The sequence below is a fragment of the Mus caroli genome, unplaced genomic scaffold (genome assembly GCF_978045245.1).
Source record: "Mus caroli unplaced genomic scaffold, Mus_caroli_1 scaffold_7, whole genome shotgun sequence".
Lineage (NCBI taxonomy): Eukaryota > Metazoa > Chordata > Mammalia > Rodentia > Muridae > Mus > Mus caroli.
In genome coordinates, this window is record NW_028227262.1 from 8,068,331 (window position 1) to 8,094,604 (window position 26,274).

The 26,274-nt window shown below is 40.3% G+C and overlaps 1 protein-coding gene across 1 annotated transcript in view; it reads right to left on the minus strand.

Moving 5' to 3' along the window:
• Positions 1–26,274, minus strand: part of Slco1c1 (solute carrier organic anion transporter family member 1C1) — a 45,722-nt gene that overhangs the window by 13,617 nt on the left and 5,831 nt on the right. The window contains exons 2-10 of the mRNA XM_021165382.3: positions 24,677–24,829; positions 23,487–23,628; positions 17,010–17,142; positions 16,151–16,284; positions 14,061–14,207; positions 11,465–11,563; positions 9,368–9,613; positions 8,321–8,485; positions 1,722–1,917 (exon numbers count right to left, since the gene is read on the minus strand). Coding sequence (XP_021021041.1) covers positions 1,722–1,917; positions 8,321–8,485; positions 9,368–9,613; positions 11,465–11,563; positions 14,061–14,207; positions 16,151–16,284; positions 17,010–17,142; positions 23,487–23,628; positions 24,677–24,808 — 1,394 coding nt within the window. The 5' untranslated portion in view covers positions 24,809–24,829. The remainder of the gene's footprint in view (positions 1–1,721; positions 1,918–8,320; positions 8,486–9,367; positions 9,614–11,464; positions 11,564–14,060; positions 14,208–16,150; positions 16,285–17,009; positions 17,143–23,486; positions 23,629–24,676; positions 24,830–26,274) is intronic.

Here is a 26,274-nt window from a genome sequence, read left to right on the forward strand (position 1 = left end):
TGTAAAATGTCTGTCTCCTATAAATTTATGTACTTAAATAATTGGCTCTACCACTAAGTGGAGGTCTTTGGGAAAGCTGTGGAAGCTTTGGGAGGTGGGGTCTGTAGGTCACTGGGTCATAAGGCCTTGAGTGTGTAGCACAGGCTTCCTTTGTGACCCACCACAGCCTCCTATCTGTTTATTGGTGAGAAAGCAATTCCCATTCACCCATAAAGACATGGGATCACCTACTGCTATGCTTTCCCTGCCATAATATACTATATATGCCCCCATAAAACTGCAAGCCCAAATAAACACCTCCCTTTTTAAACTGCTTTTATCAGGTACTTGGTCACAAGGCAGCCAACCATTGGCCTGAGCTTGGGAACCCCGAATGGAGGAGTTAGAGAGTGAATGAAGGAGCTTCAGAGGTTTGCAGTTCCATGGAGGGAGTAACAGTGTCAACAGGCTAGACTTCCCGGGAGTTGCCAGGGAATGGACCACCAACAAAAGAATACACATGGAAGGACCCATGGTGCTGACCACATATGTGGCAGAAGATGTCCTTGTTGGACATCAGTGAGAGGAGAGGCCCTCAGGCCTGAGGGTGTTCAATGCTCCAGTATAGGGGAATACCAGGGCTGGAGGATGGGAGTGAGGTGGGGGGCATCCTTATAGAGGCAGGGGGGAGAAGGGGATGGGAGAAGAAGGTTCTGAAGGGGAGACCTGGAAAGGGAAAAACATTCGAAATGTAAATAAAGAAAATATCCAAGAAAAAATAAATAGAAAAAAAAAAAAGAAAACCTAAACAAAAACAAGAAAGCAATGAATACAAGAGGATCTGCAGAGTCTGCTTTTCTGCCTCTGCAGGGCTTAAAGCTGTCTGGAAAATTTAATCTCTGGCACATGCTAGAGGTTCAATAACATCTATAGATGAACAGTGTAGAAATAGCTAAAAGGATGCAGATGCTCCATCTGGTGGAGTGACAGGAAGAACTCTTAAATGGAATGGTGAAATGTGTCCTCCAAGATCCAGGTTTGCGTTAAGAAAGAAACAAGAAATGGTATAATCAAATCACTGACCACATATATGGTAGCATAGGAATGAGGCCAACAACAGAAAATGTAAATTATTCATGTTCTCTGGACTCAGGACACGATGAACAGCTAAAGACAGCTGCAATGAGACAGCCTTTCCCCCTGACTCTTGTAGTGATTCTAACACAGCAGAGGAAGAATGTTCTAGAGAGCAATCCAGTTAATTAGGAGTCCAGAGAAGAAAAGGGGGAAACTTCTTCCAGCTATTTTAGACAAATACTAATCACTTTCTTTATATGACATTATTTAGGTCCTCTATAATCTTAATAGATAGCTAATGCTTTTTTAAATTAAGAAAGTTATATCCAGATTGGTTCAACCGATTAACCATTACTTTACTAAGAACTCAAGGTTGGTATTTCCATAATTACATAGTTTCTCTTGTCAGATTAATTTTCTAATGTAAGACATAGATTCAGCAATTTTTATATTTCTATAAGACAATCAAATTCAAATTTGTAATAAGCAACAAATTTGAGTGACAATAACAGATTCTGAGTCTTAAGTTCTGTCAGCTATTCAATTAAAAAATCTCTTCATATAATTATGAGTCTTAAAACATTAACATCATCTTATTGAAAAACTCTATTGACAATTGAATTAAACCATTCTGTCTCCTCAAATAATGCCATGAAGGAACATACCCTTGGTAGGAGACAGTCAGTCCGGCCACACTAGAATTTTCACATCCCAGTGCAAACAGAGAGAGGAAGAGGAGGTAGCCAAAGACAGATGATCCCAAGTAGAGTTTTGTAGCTTCACAAATACCCAGCCTGAATTTCTTCATAACTATTCCCCCAGAGAATATTCCAAGGGCCACTGCAGGAATGTTGATGAGCCCTGCAGAATAAGAAAAACAACATGAGATCTCTGAGCATCACACATGTGGCCATAGTGATTGCTGAAACACATCAATGGTTCTGGTGTATTGAACTGTGTTGCTCTTTTAATCTATGAAAATATTCAGTCGCTATTTCTGGTCCACATATACCAAGGGTCTGTGAAGAGCATCAAGGTCATGGGTTGACCATAGCACAAGTCTAGTCTTAGAGTCTCACGTTCTCCATGACACAATGAGCAACACAAGGACAACTCTACCAATTCGGAGTGAGTCACTGGATGATGAAGATGCCAAGAGCTAACACATGGCAGCTGGGTGGAGATTAATGTTCTTCAATGCCGTCCATAGAATGATACTCATGGGGAATGAAGGAAATTCGTCTGTTTCTTTGTTTCATGTTTTACTTTTCATTTTCTGGCTCAAACAAAATCTGACTTTGTTGACCCATCTCCTCAGTCTCTTGCTTGGCTGGTCTGCTTACAGCTACAGTGGTGCATGTTACTGTTTGCACATCATGTTCTAGGTGCTCAGTGAAGCATTTGATATACTACTTATCACACCGAGCCTTCATCACAATCATAAGGGTAGGCATATCATTATCCTCTATTTAGAGAGCAATGTCCTCATGATTTTGGTTAGTGATGAGTAAGCCTTAATTCAAATGTAGGGAAGCTCATGTCAAGTCCCCTGCCTTCCACCACTATGTTCTATTAGTTACATCTTTTTAAGGTAATTAAGGGTTGGAATCCTAGACACAGAGTTAGGCAACCTTACTAGTCATCAAGTAAACATGATTTAAAAAATGTAGAGGAAATAGTCGCACCAGGTGATAAAGAGTACGCACTCAGAGAAACGGGTGACTGGATTTAGGTAACATCAGTTCAGCCACTTAACAGCTGCAAGGAATTTTCTAGATGCCCTCAAACCTGGTTAATTTCTTATAATAACTGTCCATGTCTGCCTGAGTATTCCTTATTTAAATACTTACAACTAATGTTGTTTTGAATTTTGAAAAATTTTAGAGAATACATACATAACACATGGTCCCAGAGATGATACCCATGTCTTGACAAAAATTTAATTTTATGGATAATATACATAAAATAATAACAGAGTCTGCAGGTAGTTTTATACAATGTCTTCAGTGTGTCTTTATTCTGAATGATTGCAATCACTCAAGGCCAGGTGTGGACTTTCCCACTTGTGGTCTCATATTGTCATTTTCTATTTTTGATTTGAGATGTTGTGCCTGAAATGGTGTTGAGGTGGTGGAATGATGCTATTCATGATTGGCTCTTAGCACAAAATCTAACACAAAGATGAAAATAATGTAGGGTGTGTGTATCCTCTGTATGAGAGAAAGACCAGGCCTGTGATAAAAGCTTGAGATCTAACCATACAGGAGGCAGATTCAGGGAGGTAATGAGGCCTGAGGAGGCTGTAAAGACATTGAAGGACAATCTGAGCAGTTTAGTGAAATGCTGGGGGTATCAGAGCTGCTCTCACTGGTAGAATTCTTGGTGGGCATGTGCAAGTGCCTGTGTTCAACTCCTACACACCATAAAAACAAATACAAGTGAAGGAAGATATCATTCCTTCTCTATACTTTCTTTCATTTTATAATTTATATACTTGATCTTTTAAGTAATCTTCATAGAATTGAAGGAGGCATCTTTCTTCCCTACTCTTATTTCACCTTCTGTTTGTAAAATGTATCCACCAGCTATCAATAGACAAGGGCATTGAGTCTATCTTTTTTTATTTGACTATAGGTTGTAAGTCTTAATATTAAAGCCAATGTATTAGGAACCAGCCCGATCTGGCTAAGGACATAGCTTCAGACTATGATAGAAACTGGCTCACCTTCACAGGGCATGACCTCGAATTTAACAAAATGGAATAGAGGAGACATTACTTTTGTTCTCCAGCTAAGCAGGGATGTGTGGGGTGTAACAAGTGAAAGAGAGAAGCATCCTGGGTCTTTGAAGGGACAACCATCAGCTCAAAGACAGATAGTTGCCATTTTATAAACAAAGACACATGGTTGCCATTTTATAAACAAAGAACAGATGCTAGGAAGAATGTAACAGATCTGGCTACTTGTGACCCAAATTCATTCATGAACAGTCAGTCACCTTTAAGAGTGTGGCTGCTTGTTGGTCGACCATGTTTCAGTGTATGGTCCCTAACCTATGATCATATGGGCAGCACATACTGGACCCAATAGGGGTATATATAAATACAGACATACACACTACCCATGTATATCCATATATGATGATCATATATATCATTCTATATCTTTTTATATTGCATATAAATGATATATATCATTTTATATATATATATATATATATATATATATATATATATATATATATATATGGAGGGAGTAGGGATGGAAAGTGCGTCTAGGGTAAGTTACAGGCAAGAGTGCATGTGTTTGTGATTGAAACATTCACACATACTATATGCATATATTAAAGAACAGTGCAGGCCTCTGTGAACACCATAGCTAGCAAAGCAGCAACTGGGGGAGGAAAGAGGTCGTTCAGTTCAACAACTCAGTGACTGATGTTCATTCACATTTATAGGTCTGATCCCAAGTAGTTCATTTTAGGCATATTTAAGCACAGCACAGTTTGGTGAAATTTTTTTTCTAGTGATAATTAATTCAATCCCGTATGCACAACAAAGCTTAAGCTGTGACTACATCAAAAATCTTTGTAAGAGATACGTGGCATCTTCCATAACAATGTGTTCTATAGATTAACTGAGGAAATTAAGCGCATGGTAAGAACAGGGCGAGGATCCGGTGAAGTCTCAGCCACACAGATATCACAAAGGTCGCCAGGATACTAACCACTTCCTAGCCTTCTGGGCAGAAAGCGAGTTTTACTTTTCCCTTTGAGAAGACAACCCTGTGTGTTTAGTATTTCTGGTACCTCTTCTGCTTATATGTGTGCACAAGAACCTCTGTGCCTCCCACAAAGAGCTAGTACAATTTTTATTTGTTTTGAAAATATCCCAGGGATCTTCCTTTGGTCTCATACCTGCTGCAAGTACAGAGGACTCTCCCCACTGAGCCATGTCTTCAGCTCTAATTTTCTATTATGAAAATCTCCCTCTAAGTAATGTTCTTAATTAAAAACATATTTCCATTGGAAATTTAAAAAGAAAACATCATTCATGACTCCAGTATGGAAGAGATCAAGTGCCCGGATGCAGTGTTATATGGGCTTGAATAGTGAAGAACACCCAGGTCTTCAAAGACATGGGCCTTCATGCAAATTCATGGGAAGAGATTCAGGCTTTTTGCTTTATTCTGATTGAACCTTGTCTTTCATATTATATAAAAACTTGATTAGAAATGGATTGTTCCAATAAGTGAAAACTGAAAGAATTAAATTTTAACATTAGAAATATTAGAAAAACATTTCAGTGATTTGGGGGCTTAATATAGTTTTCCAAACGGAATCAAAATGACACAAGAAAGAAAAAGACTAAAAATTTGGCTTGCTTAAAAAACCTGATCATAAGCATTATCAAAATCAAAAGGCTTTATTGAGAAATCAATGAGGAGGAGCTGGGGGTGTAGATGGAAGGAAAACTGCATTCAGATTATCTTGTACAAGAAAATCATCTGGGTTAATAAAAAGGAAAAGTTAAAAGACAAGATGAAGTGTATGAGAAATGCTTGCAATGTTCATTGAAGAACTCGTGTCGATAAAAAATTTGCAGTATCCAGAAATTACGAATGAGAGGCTGATAAGCAAAATAAATACATAATGTGGGAAGATGACTTGTACAGAGTTAGCGGAGGAGACAATTGAAGGGACCAGTGAACCTGTGCAGACAGATACAACATAAACGGTCACAGCTGAATGACATGCCACTACTGTGAAAAGTCACAATGACAAAGGTTGACAGCATCAAGGTCTGGCAAAAAAAAAAAACGTGGGGAGACTAGCAGGCACTAGCACTTCCAGCGGGTGTTCAAATGTCCTCAGCCATGTTTTTTTTTTTTTTTTTTTTTTCTCAGCAATACCTACTGCATCTATCACAGGCTGCACTCTATGCACCAGCCAAGGAAAATGAACACACCCAGAGACGTACTATGGCTGTGAAGTCTGTTGTAGCCCCCACGAAATAAATCAATCCAAAAGGCTATCAACAACAACGTGGTTAAATAATTCATGGTACATTGGTATCATAGACTACATACCATAGTAATGAAGTATTACTACCATGGATATTCAGGATTGTGAATGAGTGTGAACACCAACTATTCAGCTTACAGGAGGTTCAAGAATAGGCAAGACTAGATTATGAACATTTGCTCTACAACTATTCTAGCCGTTAGGGAAAGTATGTGCTGGTAATAATCTTCTTAGATAATATGAAGCTATAGATGATGGCTACTTCAGAGTACACACGTACACATGTGCAGAAACATAGGCATGATGCATTCAGTTAAACCATACAGGGGACATCTGCAGGCTTAACTGTTGATTGTAAATTATGCCTTGACATATAAAACTACATATAAAGTAAAAAAGAGTATCTCAAACTCCAAACCTTATTGGGTCTTCTTTAACTCAGTGTACATACAGATAGACACAGATGGAGTGCTTGAGAGAAAAATTCTAAAATATTTCTTTTGCTCACCCAGGAAATAATACAAATCAGTTATGTTGAGTCGATTGATATTGAAAATGTAAGAAGTTCAGTGATCCAATCTTAGTCATTCTAGAATGTCAGAGAATAGACCACACATGGTAGTCGCTTTCACATCCTCTGAGTGCCCATTATTCAGAACTTATCAGAAAATTGCATCTTCTGAGAGATACACTCAGCTTCTTTTCTTCTCTCTTCAGAGACAGCTATATACAATAATCTTTAAAATATTGCATGAAGACGGGCTGGAGAGATGGTTCAGAAGTGGATATTTGGTTCCCAGTACACACAATGGATGGCCCACAACCACCTGTAGCTTCAGGTCCAGGAGATTTTTTTTTTTAATTTTTTATTTCATGTGCATTGATAGTTTGTTTGCATGTGTTTCTGTGTAAGGGTGTCAGAGTTCCTAGAACTGGAGTTACAACACTTGGGATCTGTCACGTAGGTGCTGAGAGGCTAGTGTTCTTAACCACTGGGACATCTCCAGCCCTCCAGGAGATTTGACAGCCTCTTCTGACCTGCATAGGCACCTGTGCTCATGCACACACTCATGCACCCACATCCACACATCCCTATGACACATCTATACCCATGATGCACACACTCATGCACCCACATCCACACACCCCTATGACACATCTGTACCCATGGACAATGATGACAGTAAAATAAAGCCTTTAACTTTTTCTATGAAGAAATCAATTATTTTTAGAGTCTCATAACTTAATGGAATATGTCCCAAGAAGCAGAATACATTTACTACCTCAAAACAGTGACTTTAAAGGACACATTTATGGAGAGGAGGGGACAATCCAGGTTTTAATCTCCAATTTTATACACGGTGATAGCCCGCTATTTAAATATTGCTCTCTTTTCTTTTACTTCTTTACTTTTGTTTTGGTCCTTGAATGGTTGTGGGGAGCCATTCTGGACTCCCTGGCCAGCGGACAGATGGAAGTCTGTTCTAGGTAGTAAACAAGCCCATATTTGGTGGATGGCACGCCCCTAATCCCTGATTGGCTGAGCAAACCTGCCTGGTGAGGTGCTGTGACCTGTGGTGATTGGTGGGGGCGTGGTTGTGGCTTGAGTAGGGAAAAACAAAGTGGAGATACCCAGAGAGGCTCGGGGGAATTGGAAGGGGATTTTGTAAAGAGTAGCTGCCTGAGTAAACTGCTTTAAGAAGAACCTGTGGTTGCGTCTTGCTTGCTGGTCAAGATGGACGCGACAAATGGTGTTCTTGTTATTGGTTACATAAATATACTATAAGCACAACTACGTTAAACAATCTATCTGAGTAGGAAGTAAGCTTTGTTCGAGTAAGCACAGTCATGCTGTCTAAGCATCTGCTGCAACTCCAGACACCGTAATGCAACTTTTGCAACGTAAGGGTTCAATAAAGTTTAAAACATGCATGCTCAACATAAGCAATCATCTAAAGGAATTTAGGCTAGATTCACTTATTTTTACTTATTTAAGAACTGTGAGAAATTGTCTTAAAGCTATACAGTCACAGCTATAAATAATTCTTATTGCAAAGTTGTAATACATACCCACCATGTATATTCATGCTAATATATATATACAAAAAGCTACTATTTGACTTCATCTAAAATACCTGAAAATACTTTAGGTTAAAAATTGGAGCAATATAATGTTACTAAGAATGTGCTAGATTCATCAAATCGGTTTCTATGGGAACACATGACAGAAAGGTGGACATACCAATGACAAAGTTGGCTTTGGAAGAAGACTGTCCATACTGCTGCTCAATGTATTTTGGTTTATATGTGACCATGCCAAATAGAGAATTGAACTGAACAGTGCTTGCGCACAAGTATAAGATGTATACTGGATTTCTAAACAGAGTCTTCAATGATGGAAGAAAATCTATAAGACAAAAACAATATAGAGTCCTTGGAGATAAGGTCTCAGGTGGTATATATTGCACCCTACAGAGCTGCAGTCTGCCTGGGTTTGAATCTAGGCATGCACACTCCTACAGGAAGACTATAGAGGCCCCACAGGTGAGTCAGGGATCTATCCCACCAGCTGATGAGCCAATGACATGAGACCAGCATATTTCTTCCCACCAGCTGATGTGCCAGTGACATGAGACCAGAATATTTCTTCTCATTCTCCTGCTTGGAACTCTAAGATGGATATCATGAACAATCTGTGTAGTCTCTTTCTCCAAACATAGCTCACAGATATCTCTTTGCATGACTGTATCTTGATCTTAAAAGGACATCCCTCCTCTCAGCCCCACAACCCCAACCCCATGACTCCTCCAAATTAACTTCAACAGTTGAAGACTGCCGATAAACATAAATACAGGATTGTTTAAAAAGGAAGAGATGAGGTCAATTTCTCAGCCACTGACTTTCCTGAGAGGAACTCCTGAGAACATGCCTGGCCTTTGCCTGGATCCCACTTACACCCTTGCCAGGACACATATTTTTATATATTGTTCAAACAGGTGGGTCTCATGTGAAAGGCTCTCAGACAAGAAGTTGTAGCCTCTTCGGTTCAGCCCACCCAGGCTTACGCTGAACAACTGCTGTGGACAAAAGCAATCCTGACTGAGGAGGTTGAGCTAATCCAAAGGAAGCTACAATAAGGAAGATTTCTTCTCTCCATTTCTGCTTCCTATGCGATTCCTTAAGCTTTCTTTCAGACAGGGAGGGGATACAAATGCTGTGGCTCATACCCCTCCTCTAGCCTCACTCGGAAGACGTACGGGAGCCCATGATCAAAGAGAATCTGACTTACCCTTTGCCATTTCCATGATTTTCATTTTATCGTCTCCAGGGGCCATTTGGTAGGTAATAGGGTCATCTATGAACTTGGATTTCTCAGATGAGGAGCCAGAGTCCTCTCTACTTTGGGATCTTGGTAGAGTCTTGGGTAAGCACCAGAAAGGAACAGCTGCAAGGAGACTTAGGAATCCAGCTATTAGGTAACCAAGCCACCAGGCCCCGACCCACTGAGGATCCTTTGGGGTGATAGTTATATGGTCTGAAAAAGAGAGGTTGGTTAACCTTCAAGGTTAGGGTGTTGAAATGAGTTACTGAAGAAAACAAATGCTAGCAACAGTTCTACCACATCATAAAAACTACAGGAGGGCTTAAGATCAGATTACTCAGAACCTTTATAAATGCCAGGTGAGCCTGGGTGCTAGCCTTTACTCCAACCTCCAATGGTAGAGACAAGAGAGCCACAGAGCTAGCTGGATAGTTACACTAGCTATATGAGTTTGATTGAAAGGCCCTGACTCAATGAATAAGGGAGAAGAAAAAGTTTAGGATGATTCCCAGTATCAACTCCAGGCCTTTACATGTACGCACAACCATGAGCATGCACTCCCACACATATTCCTTGCCCAAACACAAGGAAACACGCACACACATGTATATACCAATGTGTTCACAAACACACATATCTATGTGTTCATATGCTCACACACACATATGAACATACCTATGTGTTCACATGTTCACATACACACACATACCTATGTGTTCACAAGTTCACACACACACATGCACATACCTATGTGTTCACATGTTCACACACATGAACATACCCATGTGTTCACATGTTCAAACACATGCACATACCTATGTGTTTACATGTTCACACACACATGAACATATCTATGTATTCACATGTTCACACACACACATATACATACACACACACACACGAAATAGAAAACATCTAATAATCATACTTGGCATCCAGCATTGCCCCTTACCCCTGATCTCTAAAAAAGGTGTTTATGGGGGACTTCAGTTTCCCTGTTTGAATCATGATCTAAAACAGAGACTGAAGGCTGTAAGAGGCCCATGCCTTTACACTGGTGCTCTGTGGAAGTGCCTAAAACTCCAGAGAGAGTCGGGAGAGTAAAACACCCTAGATCCCTCTGCTCCTTCAGAAGCATCATATCTGATTCACATTGAATGTCTAAGATCCATCTGTCCTCAAGGAAAGATGGCTACCAGTCCCCAAGATAATTGCCTAGTTGGGGAAAGGAGAGCAGAAAAGAGAGGCTGGGACTAGAAGAAAGGGAATTTTGGTCGCGGTGATGTTCACTCCTATGTTTGCTTTGTCAGTTGATGTCTCTATCATCTGAGACCAGCAAGAGCTGCCAGAAGCCACAGTTTTGATTCTGAACTGGGCTGGATGCATTTGAATTGGCAGCTGTGGGAGAAGAGGGTCTGCCTTAATAAACAGACCACAGGTTACCCTTTTCTAACCACTGACCTGTTCATCCTTCTGCACCAATCAACGCTTGCATCTTCAGTATCAAGGTGTATTCCATGGATTATTTTTACTTAATGAAAGAGTACCACCTTGACATTATATTAAAAGCAAAATCTGGGGGCTGGAGAAATGGTTTAATGGTTAAGAGTACTTGCTCTTCCTGTCGAGCTAGGGTTATATAACCAAACACCCACACAGAGGCTCATAATTGTCGGTAACTCCAGTTTCAGGGATCTGACACCCTCTCCTGACCTCTTCCACAAGCACTCACTTACTGCACATGCATACACGCATGCAAATATTCATATTCATATATTTTTTAATTAAAAAAGATGAAATGTAGTATCTTTCAAAGTCCCATTTAAAATTACAGTAGTTGAAATTTATGAGTCAATACAAAGTGAATCCAGCTGGTAAGATGGCTCTGTGTGTAAAGGCACCTGTAGCAAGCCTGGGCACCCAAGTTCCATTCAGGACGCACAAGGGGAAAGGAGAGAATTGATTTCTACAGGTTGTCCTCTGGTCTTCCCAAATGCATTATGGCATGTGCACACAGAGAGAGAGAAGTGTAAATGAAGAAATATAAACAAATAATCTACTTACCTAGATTCACAAAGCCAATATCAACATACAGTTTTGCGCATAATGAGCCCAAAAGGAAGCCAAATATGGGTCCTATAATTGCCACTGTCTGCACACACCCTGTACAAAAATAAAACCAAGCCAAGCCAAAATAAAACATTAAAAGTGGGGATAAGAGGAAAAAGGAGAATAGCTGTCATTTAGCTCTGCTTTGATAAACTGATAAAATGCTAAGCAGGAAATATGAGAAGCCACTGGTATCTGGTATACTTCAGCATTTCTTTTGTGGGTGTTTCCTCAGTTAATTTTTTTTTTTTTTGCTTTTTTTTTAATTAGATATTTTCTTTATTTACATTTTAAATGTTATCCCCTTTCCTAGTTTCCCCTCTGAAAATCCCCTATCCCTTCCCCCTTCCCCCTGTTCCCCAACCCATCCCCTCCCATTCCTGGCTCTGGCATTCCCCTATACTGGGGCATAGAACCTTCACAGTACTAAAGGCCTCTCCTCCCACTGATGACCGACTAGGCCATCCTCTGCTACATATGCAGCTGGAGTCATGAGTCCCTCCATATGTTTTCTTTGATTGGTGGTTTAGTCCCAAGGAACTCTGGGGTTACTGGTTAGTTTGTATTGTTGTTCCTCCTATGGGGCTGCAAACCCCTTCAGCTCCTTGAGTACTTTTTCTAGCTCCTTCTTTTGGGACCCTGTGCTCCGTCCAGTGGATTCTGTATTTGCCAGGCACTGGCAGAGCCTCTCAGGAGACAGCTATATAAGGCTCCTCTCAGCAAGCTCTTACTGGAATCTGCCATAGTGTCTGGGTTTGGTGGTTGTTTATGGGATGGATCCCCAAGTGGGGCAGTCTCTGGTTGGTTGTTCCCTTCAGTCTCTGCTCTGAACTTTGTTAAATTTTTCAATTGCACTGGCTCAGGAAATACATCGTTCTCTTTTGGGGGAGAAAACTAGTACATTTAACATATTAATCGGTTCACAGAAATAACGCCAAGACTGACAAAGCTAATTTGCAAACATGAATCAAACTTCAGTTGCAACTGGTATGGCTGTGCACAGGTTGGGCAAGCACTTGAGGGCTGGAGGACAGAGCTGGGGGCTACGTGAGACAAAACCAAACAGATCAGAACTATGCTGGTTTTGTAATCTTTCAACCATGTTTTATCATCAGTGAAGCATACAGTTCTGTTTGGGTTTTCCCACCTCAGTAAGAAAGCTTGCTCACTCACGCGGAGCTGGGGAGGAAGCCCTGTGGACAGAGTGCCGACTCTGGAAGGAGCTAGCAAAGGAGGTAGACTTTGGAACAAGTTAAGTTTATCTAGAAAGCTCATCACAGGTCAGAGGCAGCCTGAATAAATGGCAGGAGCAGGTTATCCAGAGGGCAGTGTCACTAGTAAGCAGAAAGGCTGTCCTGCTCGGCTAAGTGTCGCACATCTGCCATTCATTTCACGGCAGAACTCAAACAAGTATATTCCTTGGAGATGACATGAGCTGGAGGCATGAAGAGACATTGTTCCCTGGTCTCTTTTGGGACAGAGGCGAGTATACGACTGCGTGTAGTCCCCGAGGACCACCAGAGGAAGGTAAATCCTTCCCAGTCCCCAGAATAATTGCAGTTTGCCCTTTGTAGTTCTTCTTTAGGTTCCTGAGTTATGCATGCTATAGTTTTCATTAGAGACAGAGTCTGTGGCTAATTTAAGCCTGTTTGAGCATGTGCAGGGTATTGGGGATTTCTGTGGTGTGTAGCCAGAAACACAGTAGTCCTTAGTGTAACCGCTCCTTCAGTCTTACCCTTTGTCTCTTAAAGCTACACCTTCAAAACATCAGAATTCCAAGAATCAAGATTGATGTATTAAATAGAGGAGACACTGTAGCCATCCCTGCCGCTGTGATTTCTAGCTGAATTCCAGGGCACGAGAGACACCAATTAAATCGTGCGTGAATGTGTCTGAGCTTCCTAGTTCATTCCTACTGTCCATTTTGTGTGAGAGATTTTCCAGTGCTTTCCCTAACCCTTTTATAGTAGAAAGCGGTGACCACGGCTGCTCAACTGTCCTCTGGGATGGGATTTCCTTGCTCCTCGCTTATGTTTTCTTTATATTTCTTTTCTATCATTTATACCTGCTCTAAAGATCTCAGAGCCCCTTCCTATCTCAAACAGGAAAAAAATGAAATAAAAGATCCTTTAGTTAATTAGGGCTTATAGAATGCAAGGCAGTTTCTAGAAATGCAAAAACAACACACACACACACACACTTACACACACTCACATACACAAATATACATAGACGTACAGAGGCGTATAAGCACACACACACACGCACGCACACACACACAAACACACACACACACACTCATTAAAAGCAATTGCTAAACTCTGAAGTCCTGAGGATGCTTTTATAAGGTCCCATGCCATTGAGGTCACAGCTATTTAGTTCTGTGTTCTTTGCTTCACTCAGCAGAGGTTGATTAAAGTGCCTTGACTGTTCCCAGTTAACTGAAGCAAGGGGACTGAGTGCTCAAACCTTCCATGCTGAACTTGGAGTGGATGTGAAGGGCTCGGAGCAGGCACCCCAGTTCCTGAGTTGAATGAGGTACAGGCCTTACCGATGTAGAAAGCAGCATTGTCTTCACTGGCAAAGTCATCCAGATAGGCGATGCCCAGGGGTTGGATAGGCGTCTCCCCTAATCCTCGGAGGAGATTTCCCAGGAAGACATAAACCCACATGGAGGAGCTGGAATCCCCTTCACAGTCTTGAAAGAAAAGCAAACAAGCCAGCTCACTATCAAAGTTAAATGTGTAATTCTACATTTCTAACTGAGTTAGAGAGCAGAATCAGCATTTGCCACAGTGCTAATCTGATAAGCGTTTGAGTGAGCCTGGAGTTCGTTTTGATTTGTGACTTCTGTCTCTCTCACAGATACGTCCAGGGGCCTAAGAGAGTCTTGCTTCTTGCTATGTCTTTAACTTATTCTCTCTCTCCTTCTCATTTTGTACCTACACAGAGATATCTGTCCTTTTATACCACAGTGGTTTTCAGCTTCCTATCCAAGGCAAAAAAAAAGACATGATCAAACAAACGCCTACCCACCTCTACTTTTTCAAACCCAAGTATCTGCCATTGTTGCCCAAGTTCTACTTGAAGTTCCAGTATTTATGTGGGCGATAATTGCCTACAATTATATTTGGTAGCAATCAACTATGTTTAGAATTCTGGGAATAAGTCGTATAAAAATTATACATCTTACATTCTTTAGCAGTCCGTATCTTACCAAAACAAGGTTTGACAATACTTTTCGAGTTGGATCTATTTAGAGCTGACTGTTTAAGGGTACATTAATAAATGCCATGCTCTAATCTGACTGTATGAGGCAGGGTAGTTACATCAGTCATGCAAACGAAAGACCACTTTACAGAGTCTATCTAGGCACTGTAATAAAGTTTAAGATGCTGACAGCCTTCTGTAACCACCACATCTAAATGCCCTCTCCCAGGCGCACGCTGGGCTAAGAGGTTCTCAGGTATTTTTAACTGGAGGCTTTTTGGCAACACTGGGAGGTGGAAGTTATTTTTAGCAAGGTGTGGAGAGGATAAAGAGAAAATTAAATTTAACCCTGGGAAAAATCACATTTCTTTTTTTTTTTCCTAATCCTTTAGATTGATGTTTCTATTTATGAAATTCATTTTCTTTTCACTCCAAGGCCCATCTTACTCAAAATCACTGGTAGATGTTGCTAGTCACCACCAAGCACTTGGTAGTCTTTTCTATAATATTTGATCACCAGAATATCCTCATGTGTGTGTGTGTGTGTGTGTGTGATCATAGCACACTGCTATGATCCCTCTGGAGCTGTTTATTTGTTTGTGAGTTCATACAGTGTTGGCAAGTGAACCACAAGTACACATGCCTATCCCTGTATGCACTCAGATGCCAGAGCACATTGGGACCTTTCTCCTGGTGGGCACGTTGATGCATTTCTCTAGGTGACTCTGGCTTGTCAGATATTCAACTTACTAGATAGCCCAAGATAGCCTTGGAGTCACAGCCTTTCTTCCTCAGCCTCAGCCTCAGCCTCAGCCTCAGCCTCAGCCTCAGCCTCAGCCTCAGCCTCAGCCTCAGCCTCAGCCTCAGCCTCAGCCTCAGCCTCAGCCTCAGCCTCAGCCTCAGCCTCAGCCTCAGCCTGCGGAGTGCTGGAATTATAGGCATTTGTTTAGATATGTGCGTGGTGTTTTGCCTGTGAAAAGACAAGGCGGTGTTCACAGGTTGGCTGACCAGTGAGCTCTGGCGATGTGCTCTAACTGTACTGTGCTATAAATTGGGGTATTCCTGCCCCATTGACTCAAGACAAAAAAGTCTCCCGTTGAACAGAAAGCTCATTGTTACAGCTAGGCTTGTTGACTAGTGAATTTTAGGGACCCTCTCATCTCTGTCTCCCAGTGTTGGATCTATAGGCATGTTCAGACACACCTAGATTTTTTTAAGTAGGTGCTGGCACTTTGGACTCAGGTCTTAATGCTTGCAAAATAAGCATCCTTCCCCACTGAGCCATCTTCCCACTGTAGTTGTAGTAGTTTGGGGGACTTAAATACTTCAAATATTAGTGTTTTTTCATGAAAAACCTAATATGTATACTAAAGCATATATAAAAGCTAAAATTATTTATTCACACAAGTCAGTGTTTAAAAATCATCTTACCGTGATTTATTTTGTTCTGTGATTTCCCCAGGATTGAGCTTGGTGATGGACTGCTGGACTCCAGGTAGCACGGAGAGATGCTGGGAGTAACATTGGAGGACGGGGAATACCTCTCATATTTCTCATAGCTGTACCTGCATATATAAAGAGCACCTTTTACCCTGACAGGAGAGCAGCATGCTAAACACAGAGGTTTCCTTTGTTTGCCCGCAAATGAAGAGATCGTGTTGGGTTGGTATCTTCCTTCAAATCAGACTCACCAAACCAAACCAGCACTGAATAGCAGTTAGCTTCACAGGTGGCAGTAAGTTTTCATGCCACCCATGAACTCACAGCAGAAAATAAAAACAAGAATAATTTTAAGTTTTTTTTTAATAAAAGATAATGATTGTCCATCACCTATTCACTTAACACAAGAGGTATCTACCTACATTTACTAAACACCAACACTGTCTCCAAGTCAGAAAAAGAAAGAAATCAACTTTGTAACATCTTGAGGCATTAGGACATCAGAATTACAGACTTACCAGAACACTCACAGGCCAGTTCTAGAGATTCTATAATATACATCATAGCTTTAGAGCCATTTTCCCAGAAGGAATTCTTACTCTGGATTTCCCCTCTAGGTAATGAAGCTGGCTGCAAATTATTACACACACACACAGGAGACTGAAGCAGGAAGGCTGTGAATTTAAGGCTATCTGAGCTATCTAGTAAGCTGAATGTCTGACAAGCCACAGCCACCTAGCATGATACCTACCTTCTGAAAACAAGACAAAATTATACTTTTTAAGACAATGAGGAGGAGGAGAGCCGCCATTGATGGGGAAGTTGGGGAAGATGGATGCTTTAGACTTACTTCTCCATGAAGAACTGGGGTACAGCAATGAGCATGGTTCCGAAGCCCATGACCAGGCATCCTGCTCCAATTATTTTTGGCCTGTGAAGTTTGGCGCCAAAGTAGCTAACAAACGTTATGACCAGGAGATTCCCTTTGGGGGCAAGAAGAGGCATTCTTGGTCAGATTAGGGAGCCTAGGAAACAGCCCACAGCATAAGCAAACAAATGATGTACACTGAACAGAGCGTCACTTAAAGGAAGCCCCTGTCATGTCGCTTGCTCCCCTGGGAGCCAAAGGAGCTGCTAATTCATGACATTAATCACCTCATCTTTTTTTGTCAAAGTATTTCAGTTACCATCCCTCTCCCATTTTGTTTTACCACACCTGACCATTTGTTCCTTTAAAAGCCTGTTATCAGTAAATTAGATTGTAGACAGAGGGCTGTAGAGATGGCTGCTTGGTGGAAAGAGCCTACTGCTCTTACAGAGGACAAGGTTTTGTTCCCAGCACCCAAACTGCAGCCCTGGCTGCAGGGGGTCTGACGCCCTCCTCTGAATTTCAAGGACACTCACATTCGTATGCACACACCGACACACATAATTAAAACTTAAAAATAAATCTAAATTATATAAAGCTTCTTTGGGTTGATATTTAAATTTTTTCGTATTTAAATTTTGCAGCAAATTTCATTAGTTTCTTCATTAACCAATGCTTTGGATTAAAGCTTCTGTTAGTTTCACAGTGCTTTTTTTTTTTTTTTTTGAAACATAGATCCTATATTATCTCTACAGCTAATATTCCCCAAAGAAAAATATTACAAAAACAGGTGAATAACTCACTTTAAATGAAACAAAAAAATTAGACCCACAATTACACAAATGATACTTTGTAATTGTTCAAGGACTTCTTTACAAAGAGACTCAATATAGAAAATTTGTCCCCACAAACAACTAACCCTCAAGGCACAAATACCATGAATACAATATTTTTACAAGACAGCCATTTAAAAAGAATAATTGAAGAACATTGGTTTTAAAGTAGGAATTGCATAGTCCTAAAACAGTCTAATAAGACATCATGAAATAGTTTAGTATTTATTTGTACATGTTAGTGTGTGTGTGTGTGTGTGTGCACACTCGAGCTTGTGTGCACTCAAGTGCACTGATGTGCATGTTGAAGGTCAGAGGTCACACTTGGGTGTCATCTCTCAGATGCTGGTTACCTTGTTTTATAAGATAAGGTCTCTACTCATCAACCTTGGGTTTTCTTGGCTCCCTACACTGGCAGACCTATCTCCTGCTAGAATAAGAAAAGGTCCTATATCATACCTGATTGTTGTTGTTGTTGTTGTTGGATGTGTATTCAGGCATCAAACTCAGGTTGTCATGTTTACATGACACTACTGAGTGAACTGTCTCATGAGCTCTATGATTCAACGTGTCTTAAGGGAAAATTTCCCAGGCTTTGTTATATAAAAGACTCCCTAGGAGAAGCTGCAAAGGGAGATAAAAATACTTGGCGCGTCCAGTTTCTGGTGCCACAGAACCATGGTCCAGTCAAGGAATTTGTGTTTGCAAGGTTAACTCAAATACAATGTTGCAGATTGTTATAGCACTACACCATGAGAAACCTGGGTTAGGGGCACATGTTGTTTTGAGAACCTTTCACATCTTAGCTATAATCATTTGGGAAGTCTGGTTTGCAGGAACTCCCATCTAGATAAGAAGCAAACACTTCCCTATAGGCTGACTATGGGGGCTGATGGGTGGCCTGACTCTGATGCTGATCTTGCTCTTTCCAAACAGCAGAATCATGTTTGCTTCCATCTGCAAGCAATCATCTGATTTACTACTGTTTGGACATACTGCCAGCGTTAGTCAATTGGAAAATGAGTGGTGAATTTTACAGCCTGAAGGATAATAAGAAGAATGTAGAAAACATAGCTTAAAAAATGAGGTCTATGGGCTTGGCTCTTTGAAGAATTCAGCTCTTTAAAGTTTGCATATTACAGAAGCAATGTCTGAGAGTACTTCTTCGGCTTTTGACTGGTGTAAGGACTAGGCTGGTCATATCCTTCTGTTTGTGAGGCTGGCTTACATTTTATAGCAATACTTTTGCAGCCTGTGTACTTTTTACCAAACCCTTACAATAAGGAACTGTTTTGAAGGGTGTTACATTAATGAATAATGCCATTTCACCACCACCCTATCTCCACAAGATTACATTTCCTGTGCTTGCTATAATGGCAGCCTTTCTGAGTTCCCAGGAGAGATACATGGGAGAGATGCATGATTCAAAACATACAAAATATTGAATTGGAGCATCTGAGAAGAGGGCTCTGGGGCAAAGTGCTGGCTATGTTCAGATCCTCAACACCAACATATAAGCTGGTGAGAGGTTGGTGCCTGTAACCTGAGCACTAGCCTTGAGGAGGAAGTGTGGAGATTGGAAGAGTCCAAAGGCTTTCTGGCCAGCCAACCTGGATGTAAAGGTAAGCACCAGGTTCAGTGAGAGACCCTACCTAAAAAGATAAAGTGGATGGCAGTAAAGGAAGATGCTGAAAGTCTACCACTGTTTTCCACAAATGCATGTCTACACAGTTCTTCTGTGTACATATATGCACATACACATGTATACACACATACCACACACACACACACACGTACTAAGTTGATTATGAAAACTCTTCCATACTTCACATAACCAATTAAGAAAAAGATAACAGGTCCATAGAGTTTAATAAAAGTTTTACCAAACTTGAAACTTTTTATGCACCTACCTCCAAATTTTCAAATTTTAGAAAAGAAAGCAAATAACTGCAGTTACCTTTTGCACCAGAAACAAAAACTGAACAAGTCCAGAGTAAGAAATGGCCATTGGAGGCCAAGTACAGTAGTGAATTTGAAGTTAAAGATCCCACTAGCAAAAGGACTAGTCAGTGCAGCCCGCCAAGTACAGCTTACTTCAGGACTGTGAGAATAGGAGCTAAGAAGAAATCTGTTAATTAAACCATCATATAACAGGTGGAAAATAACATTTTTGCAGAATAGAAGAAATGTGTAGTGAAGCCCTCAGTGCAGCCAGACACTGAAGTATAAAAACTGCTGAGCCTCGCATGGTGTGGTACACACATTCAATCACAGCACTCTGCAGGTAGAGGCAGACAGATCTCTATGAGTATGAGGTCAAATTGGTCTACACGGTGAATTCCATGCCAGTCAAGGCCACAGGGCAAGACACCATGTCTCAAAAAATTCAAGCAATGAAAAGCAGAAAGAAGAAAGAGAAATGTGCTGAGTAGATACATTTTTAAAATATAGTTACTAAAAACCATGTAAAGCAAATTAATAACTAATTAATAATAATTTAATTATTTAAATAAAAATAATGCGATAGGGGAATTGCTGAATAGTGAAAATTTAAAAGCACTGTATTAAGTCAGATTCATGAGAAGGTTGTTCATTATCACCACTGCAATTCAGCAGAGTCCCCATGTCAACTGAGTAAGAAAAGAAAAAAATGGCACATTTAGATATTTTAAAAAAATATGTGTGTGTGTATGCGTGTGTCTTCTATTCCAGTCATGTGATTTTTGCATTCAGAAAATGCTAGAATTTCTATACATGATCAATTGAAATTAAAAGAATTTCAACCAAGTTTTTGAATGTATGTATTATCATATATAACTTTTTATATATATGTGGGGGTATGTAGTGTGTGTGTGTGTGTGTTTCCACACATGTTTGGGCACAAATGTATGTGGGAGTGAAGTGCACATGCGTGTGCATGTGTGTAGAGACCTGATGCTGGCATTGAGTATCTTTTTGGCGTTTCTGTCTTTTATAGTGAGGAAACCCAATAGAAAGTTTATACTCCATCATTTTAAGTACCTCTAGCACTATGTTTATACATAGAAACCAAGAGTGAGAAAATTAAACTTGTTTGATATATCATTTTTATTGGCATATCAACTTCCATGTCATAGCTCAGCTTCACTCAGTAGGCAGACATGTCCTATCAATATGCCTTTCTTCCCATAATGCAGTCTGTCACCTGATCTCATCCTTCCAAGATCCTTCAGTTTAGGACTATCAATAGGGCAAGCATCAATTCTTGAAAGAAGATCACACATAAGGAACTGGTATAATGAGGGTGATGATTTGAATAAAAACTGCCCCCATTGACCCATAGGGAGTGGCACTATTAGGAGGTATGTCCTTGTTGGAGTAGATGAGGCTTAGCTGAAAGTGGGTAACTTAGTGGTGGGTTTTCAGGTTCAAAATTCAAGCCTGGCCAGTGTGTAACTGTCACTTCTTGCTGCTTGTGGATCCAGATTTAGAACTCTGAGATACCTCTCCAGTGTCACATCTGCCTATATGTCCTGCCATGACAATAATGGACTAAACCTTTGAACTGTACCCAAGCCAGTGTTTTCCTTTATAAGAGTTGCCATGGTCATGGTGTCTCTTCTCAGCAATTAAACCCTAACTAAGAGAAATAGGGTATTTTAGAACTATGATGTGTGTCAGGTTATTGACTAACAACATTGATAACCTCTGGCAACAAGAAATGCAGACTTGCTTTGCGATGTCTCAGCAGGTCAAGACACTTGTCACCAAGTCGGATGACCTGAGTTCAATCCACAGGATCCACATGGTAGGACATAAATGACTACCTCAAGGTATCCTCTGATGTCCACATGTGTACCATGTGTACCATGAAACTCTTGTGTATGCCCATGAAAATATACAGACTAACTAGCTTAATTAATTAATTATAAATAAACAACTAATGTAATCTAAAACAAAAACAAGTAGAAACTTGGGCACCTTTCTTGTAGAATCGGCACCTGTACTTGAGCACTTCCCAGATATCTGAATGGCCATTAAATTGTGATTGATACGGTTCCAGAACCTTTGGGAACCCATTTGCAGGAATGCCCCATGGACAAAAGCTGATGCCTTGCTTAGAACTCCAGTGGTTGAAATTTTGTGTTCAGAGCCAAATTATCTCAGGCCATCTTAATCCCCTTTGCATCTGTTTATCACCCACCTCTCTATGACCTGACTTCTTTCTGACTATTGGGTAAATCCCTTTGAATATATGAATAGATCTCTAACTTTCAACTGCTCAAAAGCTGATATCACCATCAGATGGCCTCTGAGCCCAGTAGTAGAGGCTTCTCCCACTTTGCCACAACTACCAACCTGATGTTTACACCAAGATGTTGGAAAGAATGTTGACTTGCAGCTTTCTTTGTTCTTACACAACAAAATCTTCATGAAACAGTTACCAGATTAGAACAGGGTACATGTGGTAGCTTAATCTGTGCCCCTGAGCTATGGCCATACTTTTTTTTTTCTTGCCTCCAAAATAAACCACCTCCTATCCCTTTTGAAGTGAGGACTGCATTTTTTGCAAAAGCCAGAAATTTTTATATGTTCATTGGTCTCACTTTCTCCATGACATCCCAAGTCAAAATAAAATCAAAATAGCAAAGTACAAAAAGAAGTTGAAGATGTAAATTCCACACACGTCAGGTAAATCTGTCACTAAAACAGTTAAGAGACTTCTCTGCTGTTTTGTTTGTCCCAAATGACTTTGGTGACCACTAAGGGGTTATTTTATTAACTTTGAAAAAGCATTAAATGCCTCTCCTTTTTATTAACTCAGGACGCTGACTAACTGGAACGACACTCTTTCCAACACTTTCAAATCAGTGACTAAACTCACTCTGTGAAGACAGAGGCCTAAGCAATTGCCAAACCAGAGATACCAGAGGGTAGAGGCTTTTCAGTCTGTTCTACTTCAGCATTCCTGCTAATACAATCCCCCTTCTTTCCTTTCAGCAAATATGTGAAAAAATACATTTCTACTTTGTTGTTTTTAAGAATATATATATATATATATATATATATATATATATATATATATATATATATGACTACACTGTCACTCTCTTCAGACAGACCAGAGGAGAGCATCAGATCCCATTATAGATGGTCATGAGCCACCATGTGGTTGTTGGGAATTGAACTCAGGACCTCTGGAAGAGCAGTCAGAGCTCTTAACCACCAAGCCATCTCTTCAGCCCCCAAGCATCTACTTATTAAATATGTAAACTCCATTTGTAGAGCCCCCCCCCCGAATGCTCACAAATTCTCAGTTCTCCAAGAGGTACTTTCCACATATTACAACCCAAAACACCAATCTTCACCTCTTCTCCCCCTAAAGAAAGTCTCACCTCTGCTGGGTAACTGACTTGTCTAAGCCTCAAGTAATGAATACTGGGGGCAGGAAATTTGGTTTTGCTTGTCTGCTCACTGAAAGAACAGATTTCTTTTATATCTCTACCCTTATAGCATAAGGTCCTGGCAGATTAATCCAAACAGGATTTTACAGGTTGCATCTCACAGACAATGATGGATGGCATTGAGCAGGCTCAGGAGAAAGACCTTGGGCTTAAAGAAAAAGTCGGGCTTCTGTAATACCTACCGATTTCAAAACTACCATCAATTATTCCCACCAGAGAGGAAGGGATATCAAACCTTCTCTCTATCTGAGTAACGGTGCTCTTCAGATAGCCTTCTGCCAATGCTTTGGCAAAGTAAACAAAAGACAGGGCACCCAAGAACACCTGGAAAACATGAAAAGTTACACATAACCAGACTAGCTTTGCATAGCCCAGAAGTTTCTAAGGAAACAAAATTGGGAGGAACAGCAAGTGTGTTCCATTGATGGCTTGACCCAAGCACGGCTGGAGCTCAAATCAGCCCCAAGACCATGCAGAGACTCCCCCCAGCCCCCCAACAACCCAAGTTACTTGGCAGTTGAAATGCCTATGGACTTTCATGTAAAATGTTCACAGGACTCCCCTACTCCTCCACAAAGGACATTAAAGGGAGTCTAGTGTTGGAAATAGCAGTGAGGGACAGGGGAAGAGCCATTGATGGGTAAGGAAATAAAAGAAGTGAAAATCATTACACCCAAGGACTTCCCTCAAGCCCTTGCCTATTTTGCATTTTGAAATCACAGTACAACAGTGGGAATTATTCTGAACTGAAATGTTCAGTCTACTTGAGTTGGTTTGTAATTGTTAAATTTATTCTTAAATTTTCAGTGGTTCTTTGATACTTGGTTATAATTTAATACACATGTTTTGATTATATATGTAAAGCAGAATCCATGTGAATTCAGGTTCACAGTTATTAAAATACAATGTTATTATGTTCTGTGGGTGTTATTTGGTATAGAGAAGGGAGGCTTGAGTTTCGCAGACACCTGTCTCTTTCTGTGTAACAAGCCAAGCCAAGTTTGCTTTCGGGAAAGGAAAACAGTGTGGAAATAATTAGTACAACATACAGGGCAGGGCAGTGCTTTTATAAATGTCTGGTTCTCTGTCTCCCCTGCTTATCTAGGAAGAGCTTTCAAGGGAGCCCAGGAGAGCCACGTAGCCTGCATAGCAGACAAAAATGATTTCATCGCTTGATGAGTGGTCTTAGTAGTTTGCATTGAGAGCTTATTTAAAAAAAAAAAAAAAAGAAAAGAAAAGAAAAGAAAAGAAAAGAAAAGAAAAGAAAAGAAAAGAAAAGAAAAGAAAAGAAAAGAAAAGAAAGTAGTTTCCTCGTGTAGCTTCATTTGTCAGGAAGGAAGGTCGAGCTGTAAACGACACCCAACGCCTCTACCTTGAGTTTTCCACAGCATGGCCGCGCTTCCTCTGTGGACGGATATCCGGCTGTAAAGGATGGCCCTCCCGCAGGCTGCGCTGAATTTTTGTGGAACAAATGGGCATTTTCTTTGGATGAGGTGTCCATCATGAGAATGTTTCTTATCCCAGCCTGTCAGTGTTGATTTTAAAAGGAAACAGCGATTTATTTCCGATCTGCATGATTTAGAGGCGTTTCCGTTTCACGGAAGACTATAGTTCTATAGGTGTAATTCAAAGCATCACTATCTCCTCTTACTGCCGTTAAGTTTGGCAACATTTTTCAATTAAAATCAGACAGGATATTTGATTAACGAATCCTGCCATCGAGACCCTACAGCCAGCATTCTTTCTCAATCTTTTCACTTTGGGCCTCATTATAGCAAAGAATAAATTTCCATGTTGCCTTTGGAATAAATAACGAGGCAGAATTTTGCTGACTTTGTGGTCTTGCCAGATTAAACTGGGCGCAAGCAGGAAGGGGAAGAGAAATCCAACCTCTTGAATATTGATTCATTAGAATTAAGGCTTCCAAGACATGAATAGCAGAGGTTGACACCATCACAGATTCCCAAAGCACCTTAGCATTCCTCTGGCACCCAAATAAAGTTTAAAATGAAGCAAAAAGGAAGAGGTCCACTTTGTGTGCCGTTTGGCTAATGGGGAAGGAATGTGGACGATAAACGTCCGGTGCCTAGATTGAATTCAGATGAAAGGACAGGCTGCAGTTTGCCTTAGAGGAAGGAAAACTCTTCGCATGCTTAATTCCCACCCTCCTCTCTCTCTTCCTCCTGACAGAACTCTTAACAGTTTTGTATAATCTGACCCTATTTCTCCCTATTCACATTAATATTTATGCATCCTGAGCTACAGGTTGTTGGGCACTTACACGAAGCAGAGTTTGTCTAATAATTTAATGCAGGCCACAGGACTCAAAAATTAAAACAGCTGTCCAACCCATTGGTTACAAGATTCCCCACTTGTACACTAAAAGGGATATCTTCCAATACTTGTTACTCTGACTAGAGAAATAATATTTGGAGTAAATTTTCAAGCATGTGGTAGAATTTAAAATTGTTCTGCTCATGTATATGATGTCTTTATTCTCTATTTTATGGGAAATGAGTGAGGCTTAAAAGATAGGGAAAGGACTTTTTTTTTTAATACTATAAGAATATCTGATCTATAAACACAAGTTTTTAAAAATGAGCAAATAAAAGGGAGTGAGAGAACAAAAAAAAAAACAATCAAAGCAATTAAATTAAAGTAGTTAATATAACTCCCAGTCAAAAGATGAGAAATATGGATAAAACCTAGTTTTATCTGTCTTGTTGATTTTCTCAAAAACAAAACAAAACAAAACAAAACAAAAAACAACAAAAAAAAAACACCTCTTGGTTTTGTCCATTCTTTGTATCATTCTCTTTGTTTCTAATTGGTTAGCCCTGAGTTTGACTATTTCCTGCGGCCTACTCCTCTTTCTTTTTATTCTGGAACTTTCAGGTGTGCTGTTAAGTTGCCAGTACCAGATCTCTCCAGTATCTTTATGAAGACACTCCATGCTATGAATTTTCCTCT